At 49.9% G+C, this 18,398-nt stretch overlaps 1 protein-coding gene across 1 annotated transcript in view; it reads right to left on the reverse strand.

Annotated features, from left to right (window-relative positions):
- Positions 1 to 387: 387 nt before the first annotated feature.
- ADAMTS3 (ADAM metallopeptidase with thrombospondin type 1 motif 3) overlaps positions 388 to 18,398 on the reverse strand; it is a 56,131-nt gene continuing 38,120 nt past the window's right edge. Inside the window, exons 5-22 of the mRNA XM_014884939.2 lie at positions 15,653 to 15,852; positions 13,495 to 13,578; positions 13,216 to 13,372; positions 12,546 to 12,651; positions 12,069 to 12,212; positions 11,529 to 11,661; positions 10,967 to 11,080; positions 10,168 to 10,313; positions 9,631 to 9,806; positions 8,637 to 8,770; positions 8,095 to 8,218; positions 6,506 to 6,586; positions 5,631 to 5,794; positions 5,346 to 5,511; positions 4,785 to 4,917; positions 4,203 to 4,410; positions 3,970 to 4,087; positions 388 to 2,410 (exon numbers count right to left, since the gene is read on the reverse strand). Coding sequence (XP_014740425.2) covers positions 1,854 to 2,410; positions 3,970 to 4,087; positions 4,203 to 4,410; positions 4,785 to 4,917; positions 5,346 to 5,511; positions 5,631 to 5,794; positions 6,506 to 6,586; positions 8,095 to 8,218; positions 8,637 to 8,770; positions 9,631 to 9,806; positions 10,168 to 10,313; positions 10,967 to 11,080; positions 11,529 to 11,661; positions 12,069 to 12,212; positions 12,546 to 12,651; positions 13,216 to 13,372; positions 13,495 to 13,578; positions 15,653 to 15,852 — 2,945 coding nt within the window. The 3' untranslated portion in view covers positions 388 to 1,853. The remainder of the gene's footprint in view (positions 2,411 to 3,969; positions 4,088 to 4,202; positions 4,411 to 4,784; positions 4,918 to 5,345; positions 5,512 to 5,630; positions 5,795 to 6,505; positions 6,587 to 8,094; positions 8,219 to 8,636; positions 8,771 to 9,630; positions 9,807 to 10,167; positions 10,314 to 10,966; positions 11,081 to 11,528; positions 11,662 to 12,068; positions 12,213 to 12,545; positions 12,652 to 13,215; positions 13,373 to 13,494; positions 13,579 to 15,652; positions 15,853 to 18,398) is intronic.

Raw genomic sequence — 18,398 nt, forward strand, 5'->3', positions numbered from 1 at the left:
GGGCACGGTCCCGCTCCGGCTGCGGGGATTCGGGGCCCCGCCGGAGCTGAAGAACGGGAGAACGGCGGCAGCGGCGTTTTCCCGGTGCCACCGATGTTCTGGGACCCAGAGCGGCTGCCTGTCTGTCCCTCCATGTGAGCCGAAATAAACTGCAGCTCATCTGACAGCTGCCAGCGGGGACCTGATGCTCTCCTTGTTCTCCCTCAATTTCTCTGCAACTCACACTCTCCAATGGCAAAACTTATGGTTTTAAAAATCCCGTTAAAATATTTCATCTTTGTTTTCATTCGGGGAAGGTCCTGCCTGGGATGGAAATGGCTAAAAAAGAGCGAACTTAAAAATGCCAAAGCCAGGGGCTGCCACTGAGTCAAAGCTGGGAAAGCCTGGGGATGTCCAAGGTTTGCTTTATTGCCACACGCTCCTGCACAGGGTGCCCGTCCTGTGGGGAGACCCCAGGGCTTGAAACCTTCGCTGATGGCCAGGGCCACCCTCATCTCCTCCCAGGGACCCCACAGGGCTGCTGGGATGTTGCCAGGATTGGATCTTTGGGCCCCAATCCCCTCACAGCACTGAGTGGCTTGATCCTGGGGACTTTTTACAGGAGAGGAGCAATTGCACGTGAAACTTTGATGACCACTGAGAATGAGAAATGAGAGAGCACCTGTGATAAAAGACCTTTTTTAAAGAACAAGATCAACAATTTCTCTACAGCAGTTGAGCAGCTTCAATTTGATTCCATGCCTATGACCCAGCATCTAATTCCGTCTCCTGATGTGATCTTGGCAAAAGGAAGAGTCACGTGCCCTCAGTGTAAATATTTGGTACATAAAATAATGTCACGAACCCCACTTTTAATAAATATCTGTCGTTCTCACTCCTATACACAAGTACTTTACAGTGACGTGCCGGCTGGGCTGGGACAAGGTGGGGATGGACATAAATTAATTATTGCAGTCGGGTGTGCCGTGGGCGGGGAGGTTTGGAGTTGATCCACGCTGGAAATATAAATATCTCTCACACCTTGAAATCCACGCTTCCCGTTGGGAAAAAATCCTCTATTTGGAGTGTTGTTGGAGCCTGTTGTGTCGCTGGGACAGAGAGCAGCCGGGAACCAGAACCTGCTTGGACTGGGACAGCACTTGCAGTACCGACAGGGTCTGCACAAAGCATCCCATTGGTGACACCCAAAACACCCCCAACCCTTTCCCTAGTGCCAGCAATGAAATTCCTATGCAAACGGAAGCCCACTTCTTATGGTAGTGCTGCTTTAAACACCAGCCCCTCGAATGTTCATAGGGCAGAAGTTGATGGAACAATGCAGGTGAAGAGCTGTAGGACAGCACAAAACCCTTACAATAATGCTGATTTCCTGCATTTACCCAACAGCTGCAATGGTGCACGTGCCATGTCTGTTTGCAGGGAGTCCTGAGGGTTCCTTCGGTCTGTGGCAAGTGTTTCATTGAGTGTCCATGGCTGGTCCTGCCTGCAGTGAGGTGTTTCCTACAATGGGGGTGTTTAGAGCCCAAAACCACAGCGGGGTGCTGAGGTCAGGAGTAACTTTTGGGCCCAGAGCGGGACAGAACCCTCGGTGACTCCCACTCGCTGCCAGGAAGGTTCCTTTAGTGTTTGCTCTGCGTGTCCCAGCCGGCCAGGCAATGAGGGGTGGGAGGAGGCCGGGAGCACCAGAAAGTGAACCAGCACTTCTTGTCCTTGGTATTTACAGGGGATGACCTGTGCCCTGCAGGGCCCTGCCCGGGGCATGCAGTGCACTCCGCAGCGTCCAGAGGCCCGGGAGCCACACACAGCGTGCCAAACAGCCCCTTTCCATGGCTGTCCTGCATAAGCCTTCCTGCTCATCGTTCCACAGGGGCAGCCATCGGAGGCCACTGCTTCCCAGCACGCTCCTCGCCCTTCCCGGAGGTCCTGGCTGGCGCAGGAGCCCCCGCTGCCATGTTCTCTGCTGGCACCAGAGGCAGAGCTGGGGCACTAGCAGAGCTGAGGCTGCTGCTGTTGGCAGGGGACTGGCGCAGGAAAGCCAGCAGCCGTGAAGTCTTTCCAGCCAGAGGAGCTCTCCAGTGCGGGATGCTGGCACCTTTGTGCTCGGGGCCGGACAGTGGGATGTGCTGCTCAGCCTGCTGTGCTTCCAGAGGCAGCCGGCTTGGAGAGCTGCTCTTGGGCAGGAGCTGAGCCTGGGCAGGCAGTGCGGGCGTGGGCACCATGGGAGCCCTGGGCAGGCTGCCCGGATCCAGGGCTGCATCCCCCTCAGTGCCAGCCCCTCCGGGTGGAGGGAAGCTGCTGCTTCGCCGGCTGCAGGACTCGCAGCACAGCTTGTGGTAGCCAGGGATGGAGCAGTATCGGGCCAGCACTTCCATCTGGCAGAAGATGGATTTGTCTCCCAGGCAGGGCTCATCTGCAAAACAAATGGGGATGGGAACCCAGTGATGGGACACCTGGGAAACGTCGGCACATCGCGTTTTTAGAGCACAGACAGCAATTCCCAGTGCCAACCTCCCAGAGGCTCCCACACACACTGGCTATGTTCTACCCACCCCAAATCCCTTCTAGCCTGAGAGGACATCATCCAACAGCAGCATTAAAGCAAAGGCAATCTTCCCTCCCAGAAATTAAACCTCAAGCAATAGCCCTCGGAGAGGCCTTAAAATAAGAAGTTTGAGTCAGATGAAATTTTGTTCAGATTAAGTCTGATGTTTTTCAGGGACCAAATGAAACTGTAGAACTGATGGAAAGCTGTAACACTGAGTCACACCTGAGGTACCCTGAAAGGGAGCGATGTGCATCCGTTTCCTCAGGAAAAAGAATTTCCAGAGGCTCTTCTGGAAGCTTTGAATCAAAATCAGCTTTCTGCAGGGAAAGATGTCCTCACCTGGGCACAGGGGCTGCCTCACCATGGGCCAGAAACGCATCTGGCCACCACCTTCTCGTTTTAAAATATCAGCTGGAGCCTGACCTCAGAGTGGGTGAGAACCAGCTCAGTTCCAGGAACTCAGTAAAATCCCCCACAAGAACACCAGTGGGGCAGGGGGATGAGGGTTATAAATAAAATTCTGTGGCATATAGACATGTGCTTGTCCTGATCCCACTGAACTTCTCTGGATGGATGGTTGCTGGTTCCTGACAAACCTGGTGTAAAAGCAGCAGCTCTGCATGGGAATATCCGTGTTCCATGAGGCACTGCGAGGCTACTCCAGCCTCAGCATGGAATTCTGGGCTACAGGTACAATTCCTTTTGCCTTACCATAGTGACAGTGACCCTTTTATTTGCTCCTGTTCTCTCATGATTCATTTTGGAGTATCCATTTGTGCTGGTTTAGATTCCACGACTCCATCCACAGTGTGGAGATTTGGGGTTATGCTTTTCTACTTCCAGCAGGTTCCAGAATAGCCAAAGCAGATCCCACCTGTCCAGCCTGGGGGAAAACACTCGCACCTGCCAGGAGCTCTGACTGCTTTTCCTACCAGCTCCTGAGCAGTGTCAGGGCCACCACAAGGGAGCCAAAACCCCAATAAACCCCAAATCCTACAGAGTGAATAATCCAAAGGGAGAAATGCACTGTTGTCATGAAAAGCTTCAAAACCCTGTTGAAAATTCTATGAAAACAATGTAATGGATTCCTCATTAATGCCCTCGGTTCCATGTTTATGTGTTTTCATTCCCTCATTTGGCAGCTTGTAGAACTTAGCCTGGGATTTGGAGGTCAGGCAGGGTTTGTTTTGCACTGACCTTCACCTCTGGCCCCAGTCTGTGCCAAGACAACTTGGGCCAGTGTGGTTAAACCCTGTTCGAGCACATTTACAGCCAGACCCTGGCGGGGAGAGCTGTGACATCCAGAGACTGCTGGACTGAACAGAGAGAAAAGCTGGACTCTGTGTGTGTGACCCCTCTGCCAGCACGGTGCTCTCCAGGGAGGAATTATCCCCCCTCTGCAGCCATCCCAGCCGTTCTCTTACCATCACAGGGAGCGAGTTTACAAGGCCTCACGGACTCGGGCCGTTCACCCTCGCACCGGTCCCCAGCGCGGCACAGCACCTGTCGGCTCTCCGTCCCCTCCCCGCACGTCACTGAGCACTGTGGGACACAGAGGGCACAGATCAGGGCATCCTGCGTCACAGCACTTGGCAGATATTCTCACGAGCCAGGCTTTTGGGCCAGGCTGGAGCTGTCCCCACCCGCGGCTGCCCACCTGGGACCAGGGCCCGGCTTTCCATGGCGCGGGGCACGGGGCGCGGTTGCAGGAGCGCCGGCTCTCGGGCCGGTCCCCGCTGCAGAACTTGGCCTGCACCGAGCGGTTGGTGCCGTCCGGAAGGGGCTGGAGGCAGCGCACCGTGCGGAGCTGGTAGCCAGAGTTCCCACACGTTTTGGTGCAGTGTTCCCACTCATCTGCTGCCCAGCTGGGAAGGGAAATGGGAGTCAGACACCATCAACTGTTAACTTTGCCATCCTGCTGTGGCTGCCTCATCCCTGGAGCAAGCTCATCTAGTGGAAGGACTCCCTTTCCCATGGCAGGGGCTGGAATGAGATGAGCTTTAAGGTGTCTCCCAACCCGATCTATTACATGATTTTATTATGTATATATATACACATATACTACAATCACCCAATCAGATTAGTATCCATGCTTACACAGGTAGAAACTCCCCTCCATATTCAGGAACTGCAGGGTGGAGTTGCTGTCAGCATCCCATCAAATTCATCCCACCCAATTTGGCTGGGGCTACCCTGTCCAAAGGACCAATCCTTGCTCTCCATGCCCAGGTGCACTCACAGGGGCTCTGTGCACTCCTGCAGGTTGCACATCCTGCGGATGGGCTTGGGCTTTTTGCTGCCTTCGCAGAAGCTTCGATGAACCATCTTGTTGTCACTCTTCCTGCGACACCCATACTTGGTGTACTGGAACCCTGGGAAACATGTCAGAGAAATCAGGAGAATCAGGTCCTTGTTAGAATGTTTGGTTTAAAAAGGGTTTTCTGGCCTATTAAATGGGTTTACAGGACAGGTATTTTGGTATTTGCGTTCCCCATTATTTGTTTAAGAGCCATGGACAGACCATGAGTACAGGGAATGCTCGGGAGCATCAATGCCTGAGTTTGGGCATCCAAAGTAGCTTTGGGATCTGAATTTAAACTCTGAAAGAAGCCTTTTTCTTCCTAGGCTGGAAGCGTGACACCTGGGAACAATCCTGCACTTCAGGTATTTTAAGCTTAAGCCCTAAAATAACAAACCAGTGTTAAAAAAGGGATTGTTGGCTACAACAATCTAAATCATTCCCCTCCCCCAATTCTTTGGTAACTTGTCCCTTGTTACAGGTGCCTCACCCCCTGCTCACCTCCCCCGCAGGGTTTGGAGCACTGGGACCAGCTCTTCAAGGCCCACTCGAAGGTGTCCGTGTCCTCCCGCAGCACGTTGTTGCTGTGGATGGTCGGCACGGAATCCTCGTGGATGATGTATCTGTAAGTCAGGCTGGACCTGGTGTCATTCTCCCGAGGAATGATCTGTGAAGAAGCAAACATAAACCCAGCATTGTTATTGATTGCTCTGCTAGGTACAGACACCAAAGTGTGGCTCTGGGATGGTCCTTAGGGCCCCTCCCATGACACAACACATCACCCACCAGCACCACCACGGCATCGTGCAGGGGCCCGTCTGTGTGCAGCGTTTCCGTGTTGTCCTCGATGCTGTACTCCCACTGCACGCCCAGATCGATGAAGGATCGGGATCTGGCCTCCTCCCCTTTCCCATTCAGGATATAGTGTCCCGTAGCCTGGTTCTTGATTGCTGGGAGGAGTGAGAGCAGAGCCTGTCGTGCCTCCCCCGCACTGGCAGCAATCGGGGTGCCACGGGGAGGAGTATTTCTATCAGATTATGAAAATAACAGATTTTCATCACATTTTACTTTGCTCTGTGCACACAGGTGCGTCCCAGATGCTAAAATCCATAAGTGATGCTAAAATCTTTAAGTGAAGAGCTGAGGAACTGGAGCCCTGTGAAACTGTCTGGGTTTAGGCTTCCACAGCACACCACAACAGCCAGGTACAGTGGGGATGATGATGATGATGCTTCACTTAGAAGCCAATTCATTAAAAGCTGGAATCACACAGAATGGTTTGCATTGGAAGGGACCATAAAGATCATTCATTTCCAGCACTTATTCTTCTTCCATACAGCTTTTTGCAATGCACCATAGGAATAATTAAAAGATACTGAATTTGATTCACCCTGGCAGTTCCCACTTTCATGTGAGTCATCGCAATCCTTGGTTAGTAAACATGAAAATTTGGGTCAGTTTAATATTTTGGAAAATTCAAATGAGCAGATGTTTGTTTGCTGAGCTGTAGGACTGCAGGATTAAGCCCTGACCAGGCAATTTGGAAAGCCCACATATCCCCAACTCATTCACTGGATTCTCTCATCCCTCAGGTTCTCTGGCATGAGTACCCTGTGCTTCTTCTCGAGCCTCACACCCAACTTGAGCAGAACAACACTTACCAAGAAAGTGAGGAGAGGCCTCGTCTTCTTGGATAAACACATGTCGAGCCCCGGGAGGGATATCAAACATCTTAAGGTACCCTTTGGCACGTGCAGGGTCAGGGGAGGCAGCAGAGAGGAAAAGAGAAAGGAACAGCCATGGTCAGGAGCGCAGGGCATGGCCCAGCCCTGCCTGCAGGAGAGGGCATCCAGCAGCAGCTGATGAGCAGTGCTGGGACACATGGAGCCCATCAGTTTGTAACGGGTGGGACAGGCCCTCCCTGGGCTCTTCTCTTCCAGGGACACCAGTTACAGATCCATTTGCAACTTCCCAGCTGAGATCAGTTTAATATTTACAGCCAGGCTGCTCCAAGCAGGATCTACCATCAATTCAGGCAAAAGGATGTTTCCAGTGTTCCTCAGCACACGAGGACACAAGCACAAGTCTTTCTCACTACTTCCCCAGATCACTCCTCAGCCTTGTTGGATTGGAACTTACTGACTGCCCTTTCAGATGGTCGAGTCTGCAGTGAAAGTAAAAAGCTTTTCCCAAAGCAAAGGATTCTTAGTTTCAATTTCAATTATTTACGAGTGCCAAGCACAGGTAATTAGCGTAAAATTAAGGAAGCACTGCAATTAGGAAGACTAGAATCCCTTCCAGGGGTTGGTCACTGGTACTTACAGATCAAGATTTAATCAAGAGCCCCGTAAGTCCTCTGAGTGCCTGGGATTTTCATATTCCTGTTTTTTTCTTTTTAATGACTTCAGATTTAATTATGCAAAATCACTGGATTCTGGGACTACTAGATGTACTGGCAGTTTGTCCTGCCCCTGATGTACACAGCTCCTGAGAAAATCCAATGAAGAAACAGAAGAGCCAGAAATAGGGAAAAATCACAGTCCTGGCTGAGCAGTGCCTGTGCCCAACAGCATATCCAATCTTTTCCTCCATTACCTTTAGACCACAGGGAACATCAAGGTTTTGCCTGGTTTGGCATTATCTGTCCATGTCTACAGCAAGACAGGAACTGCCATTCCCATGGATGCCTCTCTCCCTACCCAGAATGTTTTCAGCCTCCTTTGTCCCAGCAAGGGAAACACTGTGAGCTCCTCTGGGTAAGGGAAAACAGAACACCTGGAATTGGTGTCCTGAGAGCCAAGTCTGATCATTCCACTGATTGGGTGTCACCCAGATGCTCTTTACAGGCAAAAGATATAAATTACATCACAGACAAATGCATTTAGAGTGGATTTGGACACATGTGGGCAGGACGACCAGTCCATGGAAGTCGGACAATCTGGGCAGGATTTTAAGTTGGATACTTGCAGAAACTGTTTCCTAGAAACTCCAATTCCTTTTTAATGACCAGATCACCCAGCTAGGGAAGAACTACCAGCATTCCCTGAACCCCTCCATCACTTCCATATCCATCTAAAACCAGGGGCGATGGACAGCAGCCTATCCTGAACAGGCTCCAAGACGGGGCTCATGGGATGGTGTTACATCCTTTATTCCCAAGGTCTGAATGATGATTCTGTGTCTGTGAGCATCACACAAACCCCAGATCCACCAGGAGCTCCAGCCAGCTGTAGGCAGATGTTATTCCTACCAAGCTTTTTGGGAGTGCGGGTGTAGGTTCCCTTCACAGTCCGGCAGTGGGAGTCATCTCCGCCACAGACCCCACACTGGTCCTCAGCCTTGCTGGAGCCAATTTCCTTGTCACAGCCCACTTTCTGCAGAAAAAAGGAGAAGACTGGATATGAGGAGGGAATTCTTTGCTGTAACAGTGCTGATGCCCTGGTACAGGTAGCTCAGGGAAGCTGTGGCTGCCCCACCGCTGGAAGTGTCCAAGGCCAGGCTGGATGAGGCTTGGAGCAGCTTGGTCTGGTAGAAGGGCATGGCAAGGGGGTGGAACTGATGGTCTTTAAGGTCCCTTTCAGCCCCAACCAGTCTGGGATTCTATGATAAGAAACAACCAGTAGAAGAGAAGCGAAGCATTTCCGTGCAACAGGTGTGTGCTGCTCTCCAATTTAATTTACGTCTCAAGGAATTAGGAGAATCCAATGCTGCAAATATGGAATTAGAGACATCTGCAGCGTCTCTGCCTGCCAGCTGTTCCCATGAGTTGTCCCCAAACAAGCTGCCACTCACCACGCATTCCCCACGGACACAGATGCTGTAGGGATCCCTGTAGGAGCAGCGAGTCCCGTCGTGCACCGGCTGCTTCATGTGAGCCACATCCCCTGTTTCTCTGGACTGGCAGTACAGGTGACATCTCCTGGGAGCTGTGGAGCCAGGGAAAAGAAAGAACTGCATGGAGGACAGTGATCCAACAGTGTTCCCAACAACTATCCCACCGATGGAGCGAGGAGTGAGAACAGACAGGCAGGTTTGGGAGTGATGATGGGGGCAGAGCAGGGGAATGGGGTGGTTTGGGAAGGAACATGTAGATTGTGGGGAATTTTGGGGGGAAAATGGGCATGTTCACGCAGAAACCTGGGAATTAAGGGAAAAACGGGTGTTTTTGAGATAGAATGTGGCCATTTTGAGTAAAAAGTATCCACTTTCAGGGTAAACAAGCAATATGAAGTCATAAAAGCAAATTTTAGGGCTAAACTGGGGGCCTGGGGGAAAATGAGGGATTTTAGGTGAAAACGGAGAAATTAGGGCAAGACTTGTGATTTTGAGACATAATTCTGCAACTTTGGAGCAAAAACTGTCAATCTGAGGGACAAAAGGGAATGTTTGGGGGAAAAATTTGGACTTTGGCAGTAAAAAGGGCAAATTTGGGTCAGAGTAGGGAAAATGCAGGTTAAAATGAGGGATTTAAGGCAAGTCTGCTAATTTTTAGAAATAATGTGTTAATTTAGGGTCAAACCTGTCAATTTTAGGGATAAACAGGAGGAAAAATTGATTGTTTGGGGCTATAATGGAAAAAAACTGAGTCAGAACAGGGAATTTGGGTATTAAAATGCGGGATTTAAAGCAGAACTACTGATTTTCGGACAAAACAGACAGATGGGTGGGGAGGGAACCAACTCATTTGCTTGTCTGGGAGTTCTGGGCCTGTCCCTGATATATCCAGGCCAAGGGGAATGGCTTCAAACCCTTTCAAGTGTCACTAAAGGCCCAGAGCAGGACGCACGGTCGGGGTGCTCGTAGGGCAGCCAGTGGTGGCGGCTGCCCCGGAACTCGAAGTGGGAGTTGCGCTGCTGGCACTGCTGCGCCCTGAAGTCCTCAAAGTGCTTGGGACACTCCTCGGTGCTGCACAGCTGGAACTCAAAATTCACCCCGGCGCAATCGTCACCTCCGTTGATGGGCCTGCGAGAAGAAAACGTTCCAGAGATTTTCATCAGGGAGAAATTGTTCCCTGTGAGGGTGGGCAGGCCCTGGCACAGGGTGCACAGAGAAGCTGTGGCTGCCCTGTCCCTGCAAGTGTCCAAGGCCAGGTTGGACAGAGCTTGGAGCAACCTGGGATAGTGGAAGGTGTCCCTTCCCATGGCACGGGGTGGAATGGGATGGCCTTAAGGTCCCTTCCAACCTAGAGCAGTCTGGGATTCTGTAATTCTATGGAGTTCTTGGATTCTCCAAAAATGATCCCATTTCAAGGGACCCAAAACTCCAATGCCATTTCACGTGAGCCCACTGAGGACACCCAGGCAGGTGCAGCTCCCACACCTACATTGGGTTGTTACACTGGCGCGTGCGGAAGCGAACCCCAGTTCCACAGGTCCGTGAGCAGGAGCCAAACTTGGTCCAGGGTCCCCAGTGTCCATCCTGCTTCAACTGGTTGGTGTTCTTCCACATGCAGTGACCCTTGTAGCACCACTGAAGAGAATTAGGGCAGAAAACAGGTGAGAAGTGACACAATCCTCAAATCAAATGTCTAAGCAGAGTACAGGAACATTTTGCTGCTGCATGAGGCACATTCAGATTGCACAAGTGGCTCTCCTGTATTTCAAAATGAAGGGAATGTGCTAAAAAACTCCAGGTATCAGAGTATAATTTTAAAATTGAAAATAGATTGGCAGCAGGACTTCCACTAGTGGGGATATTGAAGGGAAAAATCAGGAGCTAATCCTCAGCCTACACGAACACTTGCCACAGGGTGTCTGGACAATGAGTTCTGAGCAGCCATCCCACAGTAACAGCATCATCTGCTTCCCTGGATTCCTAACAGCACTTGACAGAAACTTTGCAGGTAAGACAGAACCCAAAAAATGTAACAAAGAGGTCACAGAATAAGGCTGCATTTCAGCTGGAATCTCTATGCCCAAAATGTGCTAGAGCAAACCTTGTACAGGTCCCAGAACAGCCCAGTGGGAAAGCACAGCTCCTGCTCTCCCCATGTTCTCGCTTCACCCCAGGAATGCCAGGCAATTCAGGCAATTCCCCGCTTCCCTCTGTGCCCTTCAACCCAAATGGATGGAACTGTTGGGTTTTTTTCCCCCAGACAAACACAGTGCAAAGCCTGGACTCACTTTTCCTGAGGCACACTCTGTGCCATCCAGGGGAGGTCCTTTCTTGGTCTTGCAGAAGTAGGGGTTATCAGGATGGCTGCACCACAGCTGCTTGCAGGGATCAAAGGTTCGGAACTGAAAAACACAACAGTCGTGAGATGAAGTCGTGAGATTATCTGTACTTTTGGGATAAGGATCCAACCCACTCCGTACATTCCATCTCACACCCCTCAATGAGCCCAGCATCTTCAGGGCACTGCTTATTCCCTGCATCCCCCACCTTCTAGGCTAGTGAGAAGAGGAAAGAAGACACCCAGAAGTGGGACAAAAATGAGATTTTTTTTTTTTTCTTCCTTTTCTTTCTTGGCATTGCCCTCACCAGTCTGTGCCACGAGGACCATGATTCTACTCATTTTCCAATTATTCCACAGGACCCAGAGGACTGAGATTCCCCCATAAATATCCCTCTGCCCTTTACAGATCTCTTTAAATCCTCCATTAACTTCTCTCCAACGATTATGACACAGCTCTCCCATCAGGCCACAGCCCCTTGCTGTGTCTCTGCCTGGGTGCCTGGACGTACTGCTGTGCACATCCTGTAGCCCACGCCAAAGTCGAAACGGCACTGCTCATCCATGGAATAGTTGATGCCTGGCAGCTCAGGAAGCTTGGGCCAGTCATGCTCAAAAGGGTCGTCGAGAAGACAGTCATAAGAGCTATGGAAAGAGCCACAGAAAAAAATAACATGAGAAGATGTATACTCCTAATTCCTGCCCCATCCCTGGAAGGGTTCAAGGCCAGGTTGGGTGGGGCTTGCTTGGAGCAACCTGGTCTAGTGGGAGGTGTCCCTGTCCATGGCAGGGGATTTGGAATGAGATGAGCTTTAAGGTCCCCTCTGACCCAAACCATTCTGAGATTCTGTGACAATCTGAGGCCTATTCCAAATCCCGCTGGATTTAGAGGGATCTTTCCACAGACTTTTCATCCCGAGCGGATGGGCTACAGAACGGCCCCTTGTGAGGATACCGTGTTCATGGATCAGAGCTCTGCTAGCAGAGATTTGAGGGGAAAGAGAGTCAGAAAAAAGAGGGATGAGAGCCTGGCTGCACTGGGGAGGCCTTACTGGATGTATCTCCTGAGCTCCTGGCCGCTGCAGCGGGACCAGTGGTAGCGGTGGAAGGCGGCCTGCACCAAGGGGGCCATGACACTGCCCATCGCCGTCTCGTCCCCACATCTGTTCCCTTGCCCATCGTGCTCCATGCCCAGCCTGGAACAAAGAACCCCCCTCAGAGCTACTGCAAAAACAGCTGTAAGCAAACAGCTATGGAAGAGGCACCGAATCTGGCCCACCAGCACAGGTGGTTGAGGAGAAGGTGGTGAAGGCCACTCAAACCAGCTCCTGTCTCCACTGCCTGGACCTCCCAGGTCCCTTCCTGACCTTTCCCTCGCCCCAGAGATAACAAGTCACTACTGCATTCCGAGGGGGTGGGAAATAAAAACAAGACAGCTTCCACAGAGCCATCAAATCCAACACCCTTGGAGCAAGCAGGAGGCGCAGCACAGCATCTTGGTGTGATCTGATGGTAAAAGTTGTACTTACACGTGCCCAGTCTCATGAGCAACAACAAAGGCTGATGAAAACCCATCCTCATGGTTGAGGGTGCAGCTCCGGACCGGGTGGCACATGCCTGTCACAGGAGCATATCCTACAGAGAGACAGCAGGGCTCAGTTTTGTGCTCAGCACATGGATTTTAAATGAGACCCCCCCAGAAAATTACCTCAGGAAAAGCTAACATTGCTCTAAGGCCAGAGCAGCCTGCCTGGCTCCTCATCCTGACCAGCGCCTGCTCTGACATATCTCAAACTTTGGGAATTCCTGCCCATTACCATTAGTTCCCCGAGTCCAAAGGATGGATGCAGGTGTCAAAGTGGCTGGGATGTCTATAAACGGAAATCTACGGTGAAAGATGCAATAAAATAAAGGGGAGTGGAATGCCACATGCACTGATGCTCCCAGTGATTCCTGCACACGCAGGGGTTTGTAGAGAGCTAAGAAGTATTTATTTACAACTCTCAAGAAAGAAATTCAATCTATGGTTGGATATAAATGGCAAGGACTCATGGCAATGTCTCCCTGCTTTTGAAAAAGCCTGTGTGGAATGAACAAGACGAGAAGCTCACAACGCAATTCCCAATTTTTCCTCTTTTCTGGCAGATGCCAGCCAAGAAACACCGAGCCCAGAGCTCTGCTCCGGGTCAGCTGCATTACCTTGCATACCAGCGGGCCCAAAATCTTGCCTGGTTAAGAAGATGGCATGGTCGTGGTGCTCGGCGTGGCTGGGGTCCGACTTCTGCTGCTGATAGGCCCAGCGGCACACGTTCTCCAGGCTGCGCGAGGGGTTCCCCCTTTCGATCAGGCTGATGGACTGAGAGAGCAACACGTTAGACCCCGAGGATCCTGCAGGCAGCACAGGCAGCACAGGCAGCACAGGCAGCACAGTTTGGGTTTTCTGCCCAGCAGGTGAAGGTGGAGAAGTGGCTCGCTCACCTTCGCGTACCCCAACATGATCATTCGGACCAACACGACGTTGATGTGAACACCCAGGGACTCGTCGTGGTAAATTTCGTTCACCTGAGGGAAAACAAGAAGAAAAATTAAAAAGGAAAAAAACCCCACTGATGGTACCAAGGGAACTTCCAAGGGCACGGAGATGTTTTTTCAAGTGCTTGTACCACTACAGTCCTCAGAAGAGGATTCGAGTCTTGGATCATTTCCACCAGTGAAAAGTGTAGATTCACTTCCTCTCATCACACACCCCCTTCACATGGAACTTTGGGAAGCATGTGTCAAGCCTCCTCTCATGTTTCATGGATCAGGGCTCAAAGAAAAAGGGAATGGGAGAAAGACTTCAAGTACAAACCCTGCAAACACAGACTGGCTTGGGCTGGAAGGCACCTTAAAGCTCATCTCATTCCACCCCTCTGCCAGGGCAGGAACACCTTCCACTAGACCAGGCTGCTCCAAGCCTTGTCCAGCCTGGCCTGGAACACTTCCAGTGCTTCTTGTTTTGAAGAGTATTTTTTTTAGGAGCAACTTTTACTGCTGCCCTACTTCTCCAAGATCAGTTAGAATTCTGTGGTCACTTCTGTATTAAAAAGAAGCTTTGTGGAAGGGAAGTTAGAAAAACAGAATTATGCAAATGGGTCAAAAGTTGTCCTTCTTGAGGCCCTTCCCTGTGTCTGGGAAGGTGAGAAATGTCCTGGCACCAGAGTGTGAAACATCTGCAGGTCCTCAATGAAGCTCCTCATTCCCCTAAAAACAAAATAAATATTATATTTTGGGCTATTGGTGAGAAATAAACACTCCCGTTCAGAGGTTGGTGGGTTTGAGCAGGAGTTAGAGGGTTGTTTTATTTTTCAGTCAGGCTAAACAGAACTTTCCCTCAGGGAAAAAGGTCACTGGGAGTTATCCTAACTGTGGGCCCTGGCATGAGGATTTCAGCCCATGGTTTAAACCTGAAATCCCTGAAGCTGAGAGCAGTGTCAGCAGGGCAGTGGGGCAGAGAACGAGCACAGAGCTCAGGCTGCCCAAAGGTCAGTTATTACTCTCTTATTTTCCTCCATTAATGCAACAGCATTGCTCCCACAAAGGGCTGGGCCAGGATAAATGTTCACAACTTCCCTTGTGCCAACAGACAACAGGGGAGTTTTCCACACACAGGAGTGACTTGCCTGGAGACAAAAAGGACCCTGGAGTTGACCTTAAGCTCAAGATTTCCCCATAACCCGCGTTTACCCCGTTCTCTGGATGGCTCTGGGCAGAGGGTGTCAGCTCGCTCTGCCTTTGGCCCCACAGCTGCTCCCAGCAGATGGAGCTGCAGGAGCGTAAAAAACACGGAACTGCTCTGGGACATGGATAACCCTGCTGCTCACTGAGAAGTCTGTAACACCAAAAAGACAACATTCTGCAATAATGTGCAATGGGGATTTACTGTTCATGTTCCACGGGGCATGTGGGAAAGAGGAAATGATTCTCTGAGTGATGTGCTGGAAAACATCACATTGGTTGGGTTAAATTCATACAGGAATTTTTTTTTTCCTTTCAAATTCTAAGTTCTCAAATTTAGAAGATCTGGCAACACAAGGAATCGTTTTTAAATTATTCCAGGAATAAAAAGAGTGTAAAAAAATGTAAGAATCATTCCTCCATAAAATTATTATTAATGGGAATCATTATGGGAATAATTAGTCCCTCATCTTCATCCTTAAGAGATTGTTTTTCTTTCCTGGAAAACCTTATGATCTCACAGTTTCTAAGACAGATCTACTATTACCAGAAGGTCTGCTCTGTCAGAGAGCCATTGAGGATTTAGAACCCCTTTTCCTCTACATACTTACACTTTTATCAGTTTTTCTCCAGAATTATGTTGTGGGAGAAGCTTGGAATTACTAGAAATGGATCAAGTGTACTTTTTTCCCTTATTATTTTTCAACTATTTCCAAATTCTTGGAACTACCCTCGAATGTGCCCTAGGAAGCTACCGTGAAAAAGATGAATTAAAGGAACATCTTAAAACCAGAAAAACTTCTCCAGCAGCATTAAGATGATCCCATTGCTGTTTTCCCCAAACCTGGTGCTCCTGCAAGAGCTCCCACAGCCATTCCAGCTCCCAGACAAGCTGCCCAGCGCTGTGCAGGATACTCACGATGTTCATGAGGGTGAGGAGGTAGTTTTGGACGTGTTCTTTGCCGTGGAATCGGACAACAGAGTCGTCCACGCCCAGCAGCACCTCGATGTTGTGGTCGTTGTCTCCGGCGTGGCGGCGCCGCCGCAGGGTCTCGTTCAGCTGCTGCTCAACGCGGCCGTGCAGGGAACTGAGCGCTCCGAGGCCAGCCAGCAGGGACTCTGCAAGGACAGTGCCATCAGCGCAGCCCTCATCCCTGCCCCGTCCCTGCGAGGGCTCAAGGACAGGCTGGCCAGGGCTGGCAGTAACCTGCGCTAGGGGAAGGTGTCCCTGCCCACGGCACGGGGTTGGAAATGAGCTGTCTTTAAGGTCTCTTCCAACACAACCCGTTCTGTGATTCCGTTCTGTGTCCAATGGAATTCCAGTTCCATTTCTGAAACATCCTCACCTGCAGAGTCACCACTTCACTGGATAAAATACATCAGGAACTCTGAAGAAATTATTCTTGTGGTGGTGGGAGAAAGCACCAGAAAACTAATAAAAAAATTCATTCAACCACATGGGTCTGTAATTTATCATGGTTCTTATTGCACACACAGAATCCAAAGCTGTTATTTCCACTTATGGCAGTACAACAAAACATGTCCAGGGATTTTTGACAGGTAAAACCTCACAGCTGTAGGATACTTGGCTCTTCCCAAATCTACACCAGTACTCCTACAATCTCTGAGCAATGGACATCAGTGAGGAATATCTCAGGGAGCACACAGTGAGCTGTGAATTATGGTTCCTGTGCCCCTGCGACAGTCAGGAGCACCCCTGCTCCCCAGCTCTTCCCAAAAACATACAGGGATCTCCCTGCTCTACAAAGCCATCCAGAGCAATTAGAGAGGAGAGAACAGCTCTGCTTTCCACTCACACTGTATCAGGGCAATTTCCCCTACGATGGCAAACTTCCAGCCCTTCTCCTCTGTGCTGGAATTCATGAATGCCAAGGCTGCAAGTCCACAAACCAGCCCTTCCTGTGTCTTCAGGCACTCTCAAGTATGCCAACCCAGGACAGCACAGCAGTGGGAAAATCCTACACCCACTCCAATTCCAACAAGTGCTCCAGCTGGCAAAGCTGCCAAGCGCAGCATCCAAGGGAAACCCAGCTGGAACGCTGTCACACTGCAGTGCCCACGGTGCCAACTTCCCACACTTTGCTGGGAAGTCAGGCCCTGGGTCCTCTCCTCTCCCCAGCTGCTGTGGCCAGTCCAAACCACACGAGGGGTTTATCTTGTCTCTTGTCTGCTTTCCATAATGCAGCACTTCAGTGAGCCCAGAGTGAGGCAGTCAGGCTCAAGCCCAGGTTACAGGTATGCTGACTGGTGTCTCAGACGATGCAGTCCTCACCCATGGCCAAGCACTTAACACAACAAATGGGATCTAAGTCCATAGAGTCCAACTGTTCCCCCAGCACTGCCATGGCCACCACTAAACCATGTCCCCAAGTGCCACATCCACACAGCTTTTAAATCCCTCCAGGGAGAGGAGATCCATCACTGCCCCAGACAGCCTGTGTCAGGGCTGGACAACCCTTTCTGTAAGAAATTTTCACTAATGTCCAACCTAAACCTTTCCTGGCACGTCTTGAAGCCATTTCCTCTCCTCTGGTCACTTGTTACTTGGGAGAAAGATAACAAATGAAGCAACAGTGAAGAAATACAGAGAACCAGTCTGGCTGGTTGGGGATTTGAGCTAGACAGACTAATCTGTCCTAATCTAATTCTGGAATTAGCTGCTTTGTTACCTCTTCCTTTTTTAATTTGCTAGTGACCTGCATCACTTACATCCCGATCTTACCTGTAGGAACAGATCAGCCCATGCTCTTGTGCCAAGAGAAATGCTTATTCTAGGTACCAAGTGTTTGTGCTGGAGTGTAACTGTAAAATAATGCAACTACAGCTCTTTCCCTGCTATTAAATAAAGCTGTGATCTGCCCAAATCTAATTTCATCAATGCTGTTATCAACCAACCCTCTCTGTACCTAAACAGATCCCTCAGCATCAGTCACATGGGAGATTCTTACCATTTTATTTTATATTGTAAAATACATGGGCTGAATTCTGTGCTAGTGATAGAAGCATTCCTTAAATATGTATGCATACACACCTTACATCCATCCATCTATCCATCCATGTTCCTCCCATATGTTCACTTACTCAGTTGCCTAATTTAGCCTTTTTCTGAATATATAGCTAGGAAAAGTATCTAGGGAAGATCCACACCTTCACTAATTCAAAATTAAACTAATGAGAAATCAATATGGAGCCAATTGAGATCAATCAAAGTCCCTTTCCAAAGAGTGTAATAATGTACAAAATGTCCCCAGGGACAGACGTGCTCTGCAGCTACTAAAAAATTCCATTCTGCTATTCTCAAAGTAAGGAAACTAGGCCAGTCCATCCTGTCACCACCTCCCGAGCCTTATTTTGAAGTGTGCCTTTTGAAAAACCAGAGAAGAAAAAAAAAGAATCATTGAGTTCAAATGCACATTCCAAACACTTCCAACATAACTCTCACTGATTTCCACACCAATTGTGTACAGGCAACATTTCTGTGCTGCTGCTGGTACGGCCTAAGTGAGAGGGATCAGCTACAGAAACCTCCCAGGTCGTCAGGGCTAAGATATGATGACAGGATGTTCTCATTAGGTTCTGGGATGTGCTGGAACTCGTGTGCTTTGATTTATTAGGTCCTTAAAAAACAAAATCCTGGCACATTA

Source organism: Sturnus vulgaris, chromosome 4, assembly GCF_052056855.1.
Source record: "Sturnus vulgaris isolate bStuVul1 chromosome 4, bStuVul1.hap1, whole genome shotgun sequence".
NCBI lineage: Eukaryota > Metazoa > Chordata > Aves > Passeriformes > Sturnidae > Sturnus > Sturnus vulgaris.